Below are 14,275 nucleotides of genomic sequence, written 5' to 3'. Positions count from 1 at the left end.
TCCCGCGTTTTCACTCTATATTTTATTCGACATTTTCGGTGTCATGTTTATGGAAAAGTTAAGTACACACAATTCGCGAAAATTGAAAGACTCTGAAGTGACACGAGAGTGACTTTATATTCATATTAAAAGGAGGGAAAGGGGGAAGAATCAGTTGACATTTGAATAGGGGATGAAGGTTTTCCAAATCTTGTTTTGGGAATCTCTTGATAATCGAACGACAAATACGCCTATGGCCTGTGCACAATAAGTTTTGTTCTGTAAACATCCCTAGTAGCAAAAACTAATAGGGTAGTGTGGGGTAACTTAACATACCTAAACTTTAATTTAAAATTTATTTACTAAGCAAATAAGGAGCCATATTAAAAAATGGATGGGAAAACGTCCCAGGCTTTGCCAAGAACTAGAAATTATGACTTAAATGTTATACTTCAAAAGTACTTTCGCATCATTTACGGTTTACCGGTTCTGGACCGACTTGAACTGTCATAAATCTTTCAAAAGATCTTGGTAAAAGTGGATGGTCTTTACCGATCAGAAATGGTAGATTGGATCGGTAAAGACCATCCTTAAGTTCTAGAAATAAAAAAAGCTTACGAACGAAGTCACCCTGACTTACGGTAGTAGATTTTTGGATAAAAATTTCAGATCAAGTATGAAACGGTTAATTACCGATTCAGAACTAATAGGAACTGGTTCAGTTTTATAAGCATTTCACGGACAATTAAATACCGGTTCACAACCGATTTAAATCAATTTATAAATCACACAAAACATTACCCAAAATTATTTATTTTGAAAATTTGAATTTCGGATAAAAATTAGTTATCGGTTACGAACCGATTCATTACCTGTCACATTAACCCTTTAACGACGAGACACTTTTTACGGACTGAAAATAAACAATAAAAAATTAAACTGGGAAACATATTGAATGATAAGTCTTACATCTAACCTTGGAAAGTCCAACAGAATCTGATTCGGTGTATTTTGTGCCTCTATGAACGATAGGAACAAAAATAGCCCAAAAATTTAAGTAAATTTTCTGACAATACCAATGAATAATATTTTTCGCTTTAATGAAAAATATTACGTATGAGTATTGTAGTTTTTATTGCCAAAAGGGTTTTGCTTAAAAAAAATTGGAAGTATAAAAAATAAATAAAATCAATTATAAATTTGAGAATTTAAAAATTCTCCGTTTTTAAGCTTAAATATTTAGTACATAGCAAATAGCTAGAGACTTGCAAAATATATTCCAGATTCCTTCAACCTTCTACTTTACAATTATGTACAGACATATGAAAAAAATAACTTTAGGTAGTCAGGAAAAATTATTTTCTTTATGGGACACCAGTGTTCCAATCGTCCTTAAAAAGTTAACTGTGAAATCAGGTGCACAGAGACTCACTGGCTGCAATTCAAACACCTTTAATCACAGAAAAATTCCTGGTGACATAAAGAAGTTTCAAACCCCGGAAACTTGGCCCACTACCCCTACGACTTGACCCATTGAGTATCTTTCTCTTACGTATTAGGTATCTTAAAATTTACAGCACAATATCTAGATAAAAATTTGATATCCCAGAAATTCCTGAAAATAATAGAGTCATGAATTTACTCAATCTTCTCAAGTATGTTAATTTTAAGCATGAGTAGGAGAGGGCTTTCAGGTTTCACACACAAGAATAGCTATTAAAATATATTGCCAATAGGTTAAATTCATTGAAAGAAATTAAAAGAAATTCGTTCGAAGGGAGAGTACTTTCCCCTCTTACTAGTCATGCATTGCTACTTGGGAATATTTTGAAATTCTTAATTCTTTGACTAATGGTGTTATTACACTGAAAAATGAATATGTTTTTTAGTACTTTCCTGTTCTAAAGTGTTTCTGCATTTTCGACTTTTCTTTGTGTTGGTTCTTGTCTTCACTGTTTTCTTCAGCTTTTGCCGTGTTCCAAAACCAACAAACAATCGGGACACGAACCAGCACGAAAAAAAAATCGATTATGTAGAAACTTTTGAGAACAGTAAAGTGCTAAAAAAATCATGTTCATTTTTAATTTTTTACACCATAAACAAAATGTAATAAATTTTGAGTTTGTCAACATCAACAAGTTGAAAGCTGGGGGAATTTACTATTATAATGCTATTCTAATAAAAAATAAAAAGGCGAAGTCTTTCTCCTGAACATTTTTTAGTACATGACTGTTCTTATGTGTCTCTGCATTATTATTGTTGATTCCTGTCTTGACTGATTTCCCCAGACCTCAATGTGTTCTACAACTATCAAACAGTCGTGATAGAAACCAACACAAAGAAGATTGCATTATGTAGAAGTACATGAGAACAGTCATGTTCTAAAAAGATGTTCAGAGGAAAAATTTCCCCTTTTATTTTTTTTTAAATTCGAATAGCACGATTAAGGTTTGTGATTTAGCACATACGTGTACTAATTTTGCATTTTTTAGAACATTCATATACTAAAGTCGGCGTCAGAGTATTTTGCCTTCTGTATTTATCAAATATATTTAACAAAAGGCTTAATTTCAAAAAAGAAATCTATTCATTAGAAGTTTTACTGTCTCCTTTTTATTACAAAAGTGGGTGATAACAGCGATAAGACTAACGCTTTCAGATTAAAATTATAAAGTACCTTTTCAGTGTACTTTTCAAGAGCCTAATGTTTAAACCATTAAAGTTAGAAAAAAATTGCACAGCTGTGAGATATAATAGATCTTATTTTTACATGCAAGTTCTAATTTTCATTTTATTCTTTGCCATAATTGCTATCCTTTAGTACAGAGGGCGTTGTAAAGCTTAATAAAACTAGGCCTTTTAGGTTAAAGTAAATGTGCATCTTCAATAAATTCGCTTTAGTTGAATTTTTTAGTACAACTCTGATGTATGATATATTTTTATTTAGTACATGCATTTCTGAAGTTTTAGTACAATTTTGTAATAATTTAATTTTTTACTATAGAAGGCAGTGACATCTCCGATAAAAAAATTAAATTTTTCAAACTACTGTTAATGTTCGTCTTCAAACTTTTTAAGAGCTTAACGTTCGAGGAAGTTTAGTTCTCCTTTTTTGGGTTAACTTTAGTGTTTAATACATTTTTATTTAGTACATGCAGGTTCTAATTTCTAGTACATTTTGCTATAAGTGTTATGTACATTCCCGAATGCATATGATTTGCATCGATATCAATAGAATTAATTATATTCTTTAGTTATTTTATTTTAATTAAGTATTATTCATGATTAATCTGTGATTTTCTTAGCATTTGAAAACTTTTCAATGTTGGACAAATCTCTTTGGTTATCTCTGAGCCCCTATTAGATTTTGAAGGGAGGGAGAAAGGGCTTCTGGAGTCTCGCCTTTAACAATTCCTTTCCGGTCTAGGGGGTTTGCAAGGGGAGCATGAGAAATGTATGGGGAGAAAAGTGATGGAAGAGATTGGTGAAAGTCTTATTTGGTGATCTCACCACATTGTGTCGCCTTGCATATATCACGAGTAAATTATATTCCACTTATAAATTCCCATTGTTACTTAATATCTTAGAAAGACATGCGGAGAAATGAGTCGTGACATTTATAAAAGGATCATTTTAGTTTAGTTTTAAGGGGGTTGTGCTGAGAGCGAGGGGTGATAGCGTTTTAGTCTCTATGAATATTCGATAGTAAAATCCATCTACTTTAGTTTTAGATGAGATTCTTTAATAAACCACTGAGATTGTGATGTTGCAGTTCGGTCAAGCTCCGATCGGCCTCGAACTGACCGGTATTTATGTTTTGAACATCCTTGAATCTGAAAATAACAGGCTTTCGAAATCAAATCAATTTAAGGTAATTAGTTCCTAGTTTCATTTAAATTTTGATTTTTTTAGTACAAAAAAATTGGTAGAGGGTCCATCGCCGTCTTAGCATTGATAAACCGACCCCCAGTTGATTTTCCAAAATACTAATTTTAATTAACTTAAATAAGAAAGCTATTTATTTGTACATTTTTATAAAGCTTGCACACTAAGCAGAGTAGTTATAAAGAATCATAACTCACGTAAGTTCATTAAAAATTATAAATGGCTCTGATAATGTCATCTATATCAATATAAATTCTTAGTTTTTAAATTCATATTTGCTTTCAATTTGTTCTGAAAGATTTATCCATGGATTTATCTCCATAAATTTATGATATAAGAAATCATCCATTGTGAGAAGCAAAATTGTTTTCCTTATATCACTCCAATTCCTTATTAAGGAATAATTTAAATGTCTCTGCAGATAATACTTTGCACTAAATCCTCCACTTGAGGAAACAATTCAATTCAAGGATGGGGGGTGCAGTTTGAAGGGTTGAAGCAAGTGACAAGTAAATGTGGAATGTATTTAAAAGTAGATGGAAAATGACGATGGTGTTGATGGAAAACCAAGCTTACCCCAAGAAGCAACCACCTCATTAAATCCCCTCGGTACTTTTCGCGACTTGTGCGCTGATATATTTTGCGACTTAATGCACACAATGTGTAATTTAATCGGTTGAAGTGTGCGCCAAAAATCTCTCCCTCAAACCATCAATCTCTCGTTTCTGGTATTCACGTCTCATTTTACTCAATATCCGAGTTTGCACTTTTCTTGTTTGGAATAAACTTCAGAATGTTTTTGATAAATTAGTTGTTTGAAATGAAAATTTTAAAAAATATTCCAGGAGAAGAAGATTTATTAAAAAGACGAGTAGTTTGATATTAAAATGAGATTAAGGTTATTTAGAAATATCTATCATTATTTAAATTTTTGTTCGTTTAAACATGGGCAATGGTGCTATTCTAATAAAAAATGAATATATATTTTTTTTAAATAGCCTTTACTGTTCTCAAGTGCTTCTACATTATCGACTTATCTTTGTGTTGGTTCCTGTCAAGAGTGTTTGTTTGTTTGTTTTAAAATACGAAGAGACCTAGGGAGAACAGTCGAAATAGGAGCCAATACAAAGAAAAGTCGATAAGGCAGAAGCACTTGAGAACAGTAGGGGAAGTGGGGCATCTTTGACACCTTTAAAATTGAGATTTTTAATCTATTTTTAAATAAAATTGAGCCTTATCGTGATATAATTTAGTAACACAAATAAGGCGTGTCCACAATAAAATTGTTCCCAAGAAGAATGCTTTAAAAATGAAGTCTACATTATATTAAAAAAAAGAAAAATATTTTTTGAAACTCTAATTCATTGTAGAATTATTAGATATATTTAGCTTTTTTATTCAAGTATTTGATTGGCGAAATCTCGAATCTTCTTCTTGAGTCCTCCCATCAAGGTCTGTACAAGATCATCACCGTGGTTCTTGGTTGTTTCGTTCCATGTTTTCTTAAAGTCCTCGATGTTCCCGACGCGTTTAGCTTTCTTCTTCAGATCGTATTTGATAATAACTCAATATGTTTCAACCGAACGGACATTTGGAGTGTTTGGCGGATTCATCTCCTTGGGTACACAACGAACGTCGTCGTCCTCGTACCATTCTTTGGTTGCTTTTGAGTAATGGCACGACGCCAAATCTGGCCAGAAGATCGGGGGTATGTCATGGTATCTGTACAGAGGTAACAGGCGTTTTTGGAGACACTCCGTGATGTAAATTGACGAGTTCATGTTGCCCTGGATGTAAAACGCCTTGCTCTGACGTCCACATGAGCAGATCGCCATCCAAACCATGTTTTTTGGAAACTTTTCATAATTTTTGTTCCTGTCCTTTTTCTTACATTCTGAGCGAGACTATGCGGTGTAATATTGCTGTCCTGGTAATTGTTTGAAGTCTAATTTTACGTAAGTTTCATCATCCACCAAGATGCACCCAATAAAGCCAGACATCATCTTATCGTGTAGCCTTCGAGCTCGTGTTTTAGCTGACTGAATCAAAATTAATATTGTTAGTAAACATGAAAAACAATGGGTCATAAAAATACAATTTTTCCACTACTCGCAAATAGAGAAATAGTATGACTTGATCAATAAATTTTTAGAATCTAAAAAAATATTTTTTAATAATGTCTTATAGTAATATAATAGACTTTGATATAATGACATGTAAAAGAACTTGCGATTTAGTGTATTTGCAACATTTGCAATAATTTCAATGTAAATATAATACAGTGATATATTGTCTACATTATTGGTCATCATTTATTCGGAAATTCAAACTAAAAGAAAGTGCTTCAAATTGAAGAGTTGATCAAGAATTATTTAGCTATTTTTGTGCATTGAAAAAGCTAATCAAAACTCCAGGATGGCAGGAAAAATTAAGGACTTTGTGGTTAAAATTGGTAAAAGGGTAAATTTGGAAATAAAGAGCGCACAGTTGCAGCACAAAACGGTTAAAATTGAGTATAAAATCCTCACAGCTTTCGAACGAAACGTTTAGCAATTTAGGTCGTTTTTACTCGGATTCTGTGTAGATTTTATTAAAAATCGATATAATATCATAATTTTTCAAGCAAGGAGACACTGATCCTCTTCTGGAATGTGATGCCTTGGAAAAGATATATAGCAAAATCCCCAACAAGGACAATCTTGAAAAAGTTATATAGCAAAAGAAATAAATCTTAATTTAATTGATTTTTACAATATTTATGATTAGCAGAAACCACAGAACATTTGGAAACCTCCCTGAGCATGTAGATACAGAAGTCCAAAAATTATTAATTGATTAGATGGTTACTATTATATTGGTTCTACACGGTAGTAGAAATTTTAAATTGGGATTGCCAGTATATTTCATCATGGATTTTAGACGACCAGCTTTACAGCAAAAAGCTGCAAAATATTTTACTGATTACACCGAAAACTTTGATTGAGTAAAACATAAAAAAATTGAACTTGATATTTGATGGGTATCAATAAATTTTACATTTTTTACATTTTAACTTTACATGTTAAAAGTAGCACACGTTAAAGGTTTTTTTTTACTATGTAAAAAAATATGTAAAATGTAAAATGTAAAAAATTCGCCCAACCCTGATTTGAACCTATTTTTTTTACATCTGCACTGAGAGAAATCCGAAAAAGTTAGAATAATATTCCGGAAATGTTAATTTTACCCTGCAGAATTGATCCGAAATCGGTGTAGGGTGAAAGGAACACCCATTGACACCTCAAGAATTGGTGTCAGGACTTATCGACACCCTATTCTGTACAATTTGGAATATGAAATTTAAACATGTATCCTTATAAGAAAACGTAGACTAAGGAAAAGACGTCGTATTATTTACATTTTATTAGATACTTTAAATAAATTTCAAGATTTTGATAAAAGTGTCAATAGGGGTTCCCTGTCGAAAAGGTATTCCTTTGACCCTAAATATTACGCTTTTCAGGTGTATTCACTAAGAAAAAAAGAGGATGCGTTTAACTTTTTTTCCTCGTAACTTTAACACTTTTTAGGTGTAAAAATATATCAACATTTTTTAATGTTAATATTACACCTTTTTAAGGGTAAAATTAACTTGAAAAAAGGTAACTTTAACCCCCAATACACCTAAAAAGTATAATATTTACACCGATTTCGGATCAATACTGCAGGGTAAAATAAACATTTCCGGAATGTTATTTTAACTTTTTCGGATTTCTCTCCAGTGTTAGGAATTAAAGTTATCCATTTTCATATTAATTTTACCCTTAGAAAGGTGTAAAATTAACGTTAAAAAAAGTTGATATATTTTTACACCTAAAAGTGTTAAAGTTATGAGGAAAATTAGTTAATCGCACCCCCGTTTTTTTCTCAGTGTGATAAATATATTTTAATAAAAGTCCTTATTTTTTGAGCATTATTTAGGCACAAATGTCCCTTCCTAAACTAAAATTCTTCTATTCTTGATGGGTTTTTCAAAAATTCGTCACAACTCTGTTGTAAGTGGTTTGGTGGGTGAATAATGTGTGAAATAATTGTGAAGGGCTTAGGGAGACATCGGGAGAAAAGTTTGGTAGGCTCCTTGGCAGGAAGAAAACCCTCGTAAGGCGACAAATTGGGTGAGTGGGTGGTTTTCAGAGCGCTGAGAAAATATTAGTGGGTGTGCTAACAAAGACGTCGATCAACACTGTTTTATGCCACTGAATAAATCCTTAAACCCTGAGGTACTCAATGTGGATCTTCTGAGAAAAGACAAAATTTTTGCCAATGGAACTTAATGGGATTTATTTATGAGGTGCGCTCTTCAGTCCAAATGAGGATTTCTGAAGTGAGAGAGAAAAATGATTGGTAAATTTGGTTGGAAAATTGCAGAGAGAATGTATTTTAAATGATGGGTGGTGGTATTCAGGGAAAATGAAGAAGTTCTTTGAGATGGAAGAGGGAAAATAGGGGGGGCAGAAACCAGAAATGTTCATATGTGAGTGTGGATTTTGTGGGGTTGTGGGAGTTTGGGTTTGAAATGATGGTCGTGGTGTTATAAATGTATGTTCATTTTTTTTGTCCAAGAACTTTTCCTAAGGGGGGCACAGATGGGGGAGCTTTGTGGGTGGCTTTAGAGATTGTTGGATGTGCCAGCGATAGGGACAGTCGATGGGTGTTTGCAGTGAGTGAGAGCAGGGTGAAAAAAGTTCTGGTGCAAGTGTGTGGGTGAGCATCGTGAGAATGGATGCGAAAGAGAAAGGTTTTCCTGGGTGCTCCATGGGAAACTTTGGGGTAGCTCTCTTTCCCCACTGAAAAACCCAAATATGCGGTCCCGTAAGGAAACCTTCGGCGATAAAGGGTTAGCCACTGGTACGCTGCGAAGTGGAGTATAGTGGGGCACAGCGTGGTCCCATTGGTGCGCCACAAAGCATCTCCACCAAAGCCGCCCGCACTCCACAGAAACATCTCACTGTGGGGCTGCCAGCCATTGAGAGAGCGAAGAGATCCACACACTCTTTGCCGTGGTGGAGACAAAGACCAGGAGAAAAGCTCCTCAGTTCCATCTTTCCTGCTCCTTCGCACAACCATCAGTCAGGGGGCGCGCATCTCCACCACCGGGAAAACTTGTGAGCCATTTCTCTCGCTTCTTCTCTCCCAAAAGCCACCCAGAAAATTCTGAACCTCTATCCTCCCCGCAGATCTTTCCCATATCTTTGAGGGTGAAAGAGATGCTTGGCAAAAGCTCAAAGTACTGGATTTTCTTCCCACTTGCAAGTACTGATGGCGCATTTTCTCTCAATTTTCTTCAAAAACCATCACCACTGTTTTTCCTCCAAAAACCAAGAATCATCATCGACAGATGCTGCCATTGCTGCAATTTTCACGCTACCATTGGAAAAAAAGCTCTACAAATATTCATCTTGGAAAAGTTCATCAGTTGATAAATTTTCGCACTGAATTTATTATTTATTGCACAATTTTAATCGAGAATATTAAACGTTTTCTACTGCTTGTTTTGTCATTTAGATTTCAACTCTCTTTTACCCCGTGCAATAGGCAAAACCGTTTTTCCTAATTTTTGATACTTATGAGACCATAGCTCCAATCCTACTTAACCAATTTATTTTGTCTCAAGGTAAAAAGTAAAGGTCTTTGGATGTTCTTTTAGGAGGCAAAACCTTAACTGAGCTTATTATGAACTAAAATTGTTGAATGCTTGAACTTCTTGTCTGTCTCTTGCAGGATTTGCCCATCATTTGGCTGGTTTGCCGGGGGCTCACTTGGCTGGCGACTGGCGTGCTCTAAGTGCTCGTCACAACTTCCCACCGGCCCAATTTCTCCATCATCATCACCCGCCACAATTCAATCCCCACATGCTGGCGACGATGGATCGCATGGAGCGGTCGATGAATGGCTCACCGCGAGGTAATAATTATCGTGTACCCACCTTCCCCAATCTCTGTTTCCACTCTCATTGACCCTTGGAAACACTATCAAGTCAGGGGCTTATAAATGGGTGTTCTCTCGGTTGCTTAATCATTTAGAAGAATAATAATAATGCTGGCACAACATTCCATGAAGGAACAATGCCTCCCAAGAAGCAAAATAGCTGCCTTATAGAACCAAGTATTAAACAAGTCTTTTAGTGCACTTTTAAAAGACTTAAAGAGCGAATTTTCTCTTGAAATTCCTATAGAAGCTCTTAAGATCCTTAAAAGTGCGCCACTTTACTTATAGTAATCTCATTGATGAAACCAAGAGCGTTATAAGTAAATAAAAAGATTTTTTGTTCTATAGTGCCTCACTTAAGGTATTCTACAAGACTATATTAAGAAAAAATTGTTTCTTGGGCTTCCCGTAAGGGGATTTCTGCACTTAAGAAAAAACCTAAAAAGTTAAAACAACTCTATTGAAGAGTTAAATTAACTCTACGAATATCGATGTAATTGTTACTCTTTTTCGTTGCAAAATTTGGTAAATAGAGTTGAAACAACTCTATCACCGAGTTGAATAAACTCGTCGAATATCGATGTAATTATTACTCTTTTTCGGTGTAAAATTTCGTCTCGACTGAAGTATATGCTTAAGTGTTTTCATTTTAAGAATATACTTCAGTCAAGAAGATTTTCATGCGACAAAGTCCATGTGGAACATCAACTAGAAATATGCCTAACAGTATTTCATGAAGACATGTGTGTGCATCATACGTGATATTTCGCTCGGAATATAGGGAACTTGAGATCAAGAAAATATTAATAAAGAAAATGACATAATAAAAAAAACATAGAATTGCAAAATCTATCCATTTTGGGATTTGAAAGAGTTATTTAAACTTCGAAAAAAGATTTTTTTAACTCTTGGAACGAGTTACTTTAACTCTTTAAAACGAGTAATTTTCAGTCCTAAAAAGAATTGTATACACTCTTTTGCCATGTAAATTTTAGGAGAAAAAAGTTAAAACAACTCTTCCGATTAATACACCTAAATAGAAGTAAAATCAACCCTAAAATACAGTTAATGGAAAATCACAACGAGAAAGAGTCAATTCAACATCGATTCGAGTAAGTTTTACTCAATTATTTTTCTAAGTGTAGAGATGAATTATTATTTTTTTCTTGTACGGGATGAGGTTGTCAGACCCATGTCCGTGGAATCAAGTGCAGTGAAGTTCGCTGGATGCAATCCGAACAACTTTAACGCCAGAAAGATTCCTGGTGACCTAAAGGGGATTCGAACCCGGGACATTTGCATCGTAGAGCAAGTGCTTCATCACTTGATCCATTGAGTGCCCTATTTAGAAGAATATTTTTGGGATTTTGTCCAAGACGGCTAAATACTCTACAGCCTGAGAAGAAGCATTTCCACCGTTTGGCTCTAGAGGCTGGCTCCCAACGCTAAGACGGCGGGGAACGCATGCTATGGGGGCTTATTGTTAACACACATAAAGGCATATAATTACAATTTAATTAATATACAATCCTTGAATCACAAGAAAAACACGAAAACTTGAGTTAGTTTGACTAGGTATCGAGAAGGGGGCCCAGTGGATAAAATAGTGTCTTTATGTCTGTGAGGTCTCGGATTCAAGCCTAGGCAACTAGTAAATACTGTTGCAACTGGTCAGGAAAAGCTCCTAATCAAATCAATGAAATCCACAATTACAAAAAGAAAATAAAAAAAAATGTAGAAAGAAAACTAATTAGGGTAAGGGCTCATAATTTTGGACAGTTTCTTATTTTGGACACTTTGAGGATAAAATTGGACACTAAAAATAAGTTGATTAAAATTATCAATTTTCATTCCAATATTTGATAAATAATTAATTCTATCTTAATATTTGTTCTTTTTGGAAGATTTTAACACTAAATACGTTAAATTTTGAATAAGATTTGAGTTAAAATTGCTTTGTTGAAAATTCAGTATGAGCAATTGCTTACGAGAAATATGGCAGAACTTCGTGTTTACTTCAGTCTTATTTAGCTTATAATTTATCTCTTATTTTCTATAATTTAGCTCTCATTTATAAAAAAAAATTTCTATAATTAGCTTAGACACAAACTATAAAAGCATTTATAGGGGAACATAGGCATGATTTGCAGACCGTAAACTTTCAAAGGATGGGAATTTACTCTTTCTTTTCAAAAAGCTCGTTCGTCATTTCTCACCTCATTTTATAAAGGTTTATCATTACCTACCTTATGACTAAAAATGACAAACCATCTATTTTCTAACAAAGAGAAAATTTGCATCGTTTGAAGGTTCCCTGCTTACGAATAATGGGTACATTCCCCTAAAACTTTAAGATTTTTTTAATAAAGCAAAGAAAATTGCAGTGTGATGTATTGAATGTTTTGTAGAGCCCAAAACATAGCAATTTTCGAAATTCTTCTAGTATTTCGGTGTGTGTCTCGGCTTACCATTTTGCATTTCTGCCTTTTAATGTAACTTAGCTTCCTATTTTACAATTCACATGAAGTTTTATAGAAAAAAGAAGAACCCTAGAGATCAAGAAATTGACTTATTTTATTCAAGCTTGTGGATTTATCTTAGTATGTAATTATGGTGTGTGTCCCTGCTAAATTATAGCAAAAAATAGTGCTTTATTTCCACCTTATTTTCAGGTAAATATTTTCAATTCATCTCTGGGTTTTTGTTAAAGAAACGTAATGTGCCGCGGATGTAGAAGCCAAACGGTTAGAGATAATTACTTAGGGTTTTACAGAATTCAGATAAAAACTGTTTTACTTAGAGAATCATGTTAGTAACTTTCCCCTTTTTATTAAAAAAAAAAAAACAAAATCCTGTCAATTTTGTGGATGGGGATTTAATAAAGGAGGTACCTGGAGTGGAAATAGTGACCATGAATTATGAGTGATTAGAGGCTTCTGTACTCCATGTTTAATTGAAATCAATTGTATTTTGGCAGCGCTAAATCAAATCTCGTGCAATCCGCACAGTACAACGAGTCCCAAGGGGTCCCCCATTCATCTGGCCGCGGGATCAGTGGCAGGAGGTGCTGCTGGTGAGGGTAGCAGAGCATCGCCAGTGGATGAAAATGGGGACAACAACAACAACATCGATGGGGCTAGTTATGAGAGTGACAACAACATATCAGTGACGGGATCACCACGAATTGTCCACTCGTCATCGCTGGAGGATGCTGAGGAGAAGAGGAGTCCTACGCCCACTGGCGCTTTCACTTCTTTCATTCACCGGGAGAACACAGGGGATACTCCTCTGGCCAAAAAGACCAACGAACTTCTTTCTGGCTTCTCTGGGCATCTCCATCATGCTCCATTCAATCATGCCCTTGCAGCACAGCTTTTTCTCCAGACTCCTCTTATTCCTCCACCTAGTCAATGGCTCTATACCCAGCTCTATGGGAATTACCATGATTTCCCATGGTTCAGGAATTCTCTGTCGTCCGGAAATACTTTTCGCGGTGGCACAAGTCCGGAATCAACAGAATCACCTCCAGTACTCGTCAAGCGTTCCTCTGTCACCCTTATCTCTCACACAGGGCACGATACCGTGAATTCAGGCAAGGAGGAGACTGACAACAGGCAGTCTCCTCCAGTTTCCTCCACCAAGAGATCCCCCAGTCCCGAAGACATCGAAGAGACGAGAAGTGAGAAGAAGCTGGACACAATAGGAGCAGCCAATAGATGTCGAACGCCCAAGCATAGCGATGTCTGGAGACCTTACTGAGCTGATCCACCTTCAAATCCTCCCGGTATTTATTTTATTATTTAATTAATTAATTAATTAATTAATAATTTAATTAATTCATTAATTAATAAATAATTTAATTAATTAATTAATTATTTAATTAAATTATTTATTTATTTATTTATCTATTTATTTATTTACTTATTTGTTTATATATTTATTTATTTATTTATTTATTATTTTCTCCCAATAACCTCTATAATTTTTTCTTCCATTTCCCTTGAAAATTTTATTATTCCTGAAATCTTTTTTTCATTCACAATCCTTTCAATCATCATCAATTTTGTGAAGCAAGAAAATGTGTATAAAAAATGGGATAAATTCGTAAAATAAATTTTGTAAATAGTCCATCAAAAGTAGTTGTAAGGAGAAAAAGCAACAAATGGAAGAGAAAGTTGATAGATAAATAATAATTTAAAATAATAGCTGTCAGTTTGAATTTTTAATCAGTATGGTTTTATTTAATTTTTGGAAATATGCGCAAAATATTTTATTTCAGAAAAGGTAAAAGGTGAGGTTATTTCAGAAAAGACCCAGGTAAAAAGTGAGGTTATGAATGGAGAAATCTTTTAACCCCAAATTATTTTTCTGCAGGGGAATGTTTTCACTAAATTGGAAAATAATTAGTATTTCTGAAGATGCCTTGAGGTATTACACTTTATGT

At 34.3% G+C, this 14,275-nt stretch overlaps 1 protein-coding gene across 3 annotated transcripts in view; it reads left to right on the top strand.

Annotated features, from left to right (window-relative positions):
- LOC129806188 (runt-related transcription factor 1) overlaps positions 1 to 13,661 on the top strand; it is an 89,156-nt gene extending 75,495 nt beyond the window's left edge. For all 3 annotated transcript variants that reach the window (XM_055854589.1, XM_055854590.1, XM_055854588.1), the window contains exons 5-6: positions 9,625 to 9,807; positions 12,809 to 13,661. In XM_055854589.1, coding sequence (XP_055710564.1) covers positions 9,625 to 9,807; positions 12,809 to 13,590 — 965 coding nt within the window. In that variant the 3' untranslated portion in view covers positions 13,591 to 13,661. The remainder of the gene's footprint in view (positions 1 to 9,624; positions 9,808 to 12,808) is intronic.
- Positions 13,662 to 14,275: the final 614 nt, after the last annotated feature.

Source organism: Phlebotomus papatasi, chromosome 3 (genome assembly GCF_024763615.1).
Source record: "Phlebotomus papatasi isolate M1 chromosome 3, Ppap_2.1, whole genome shotgun sequence".
Classification (NCBI taxonomy): Eukaryota; Metazoa; Arthropoda; class Insecta; order Diptera; family Psychodidae; genus Phlebotomus; species Phlebotomus papatasi.
This window is presented reverse-complemented; position numbering and strand designations above follow the sequence as displayed.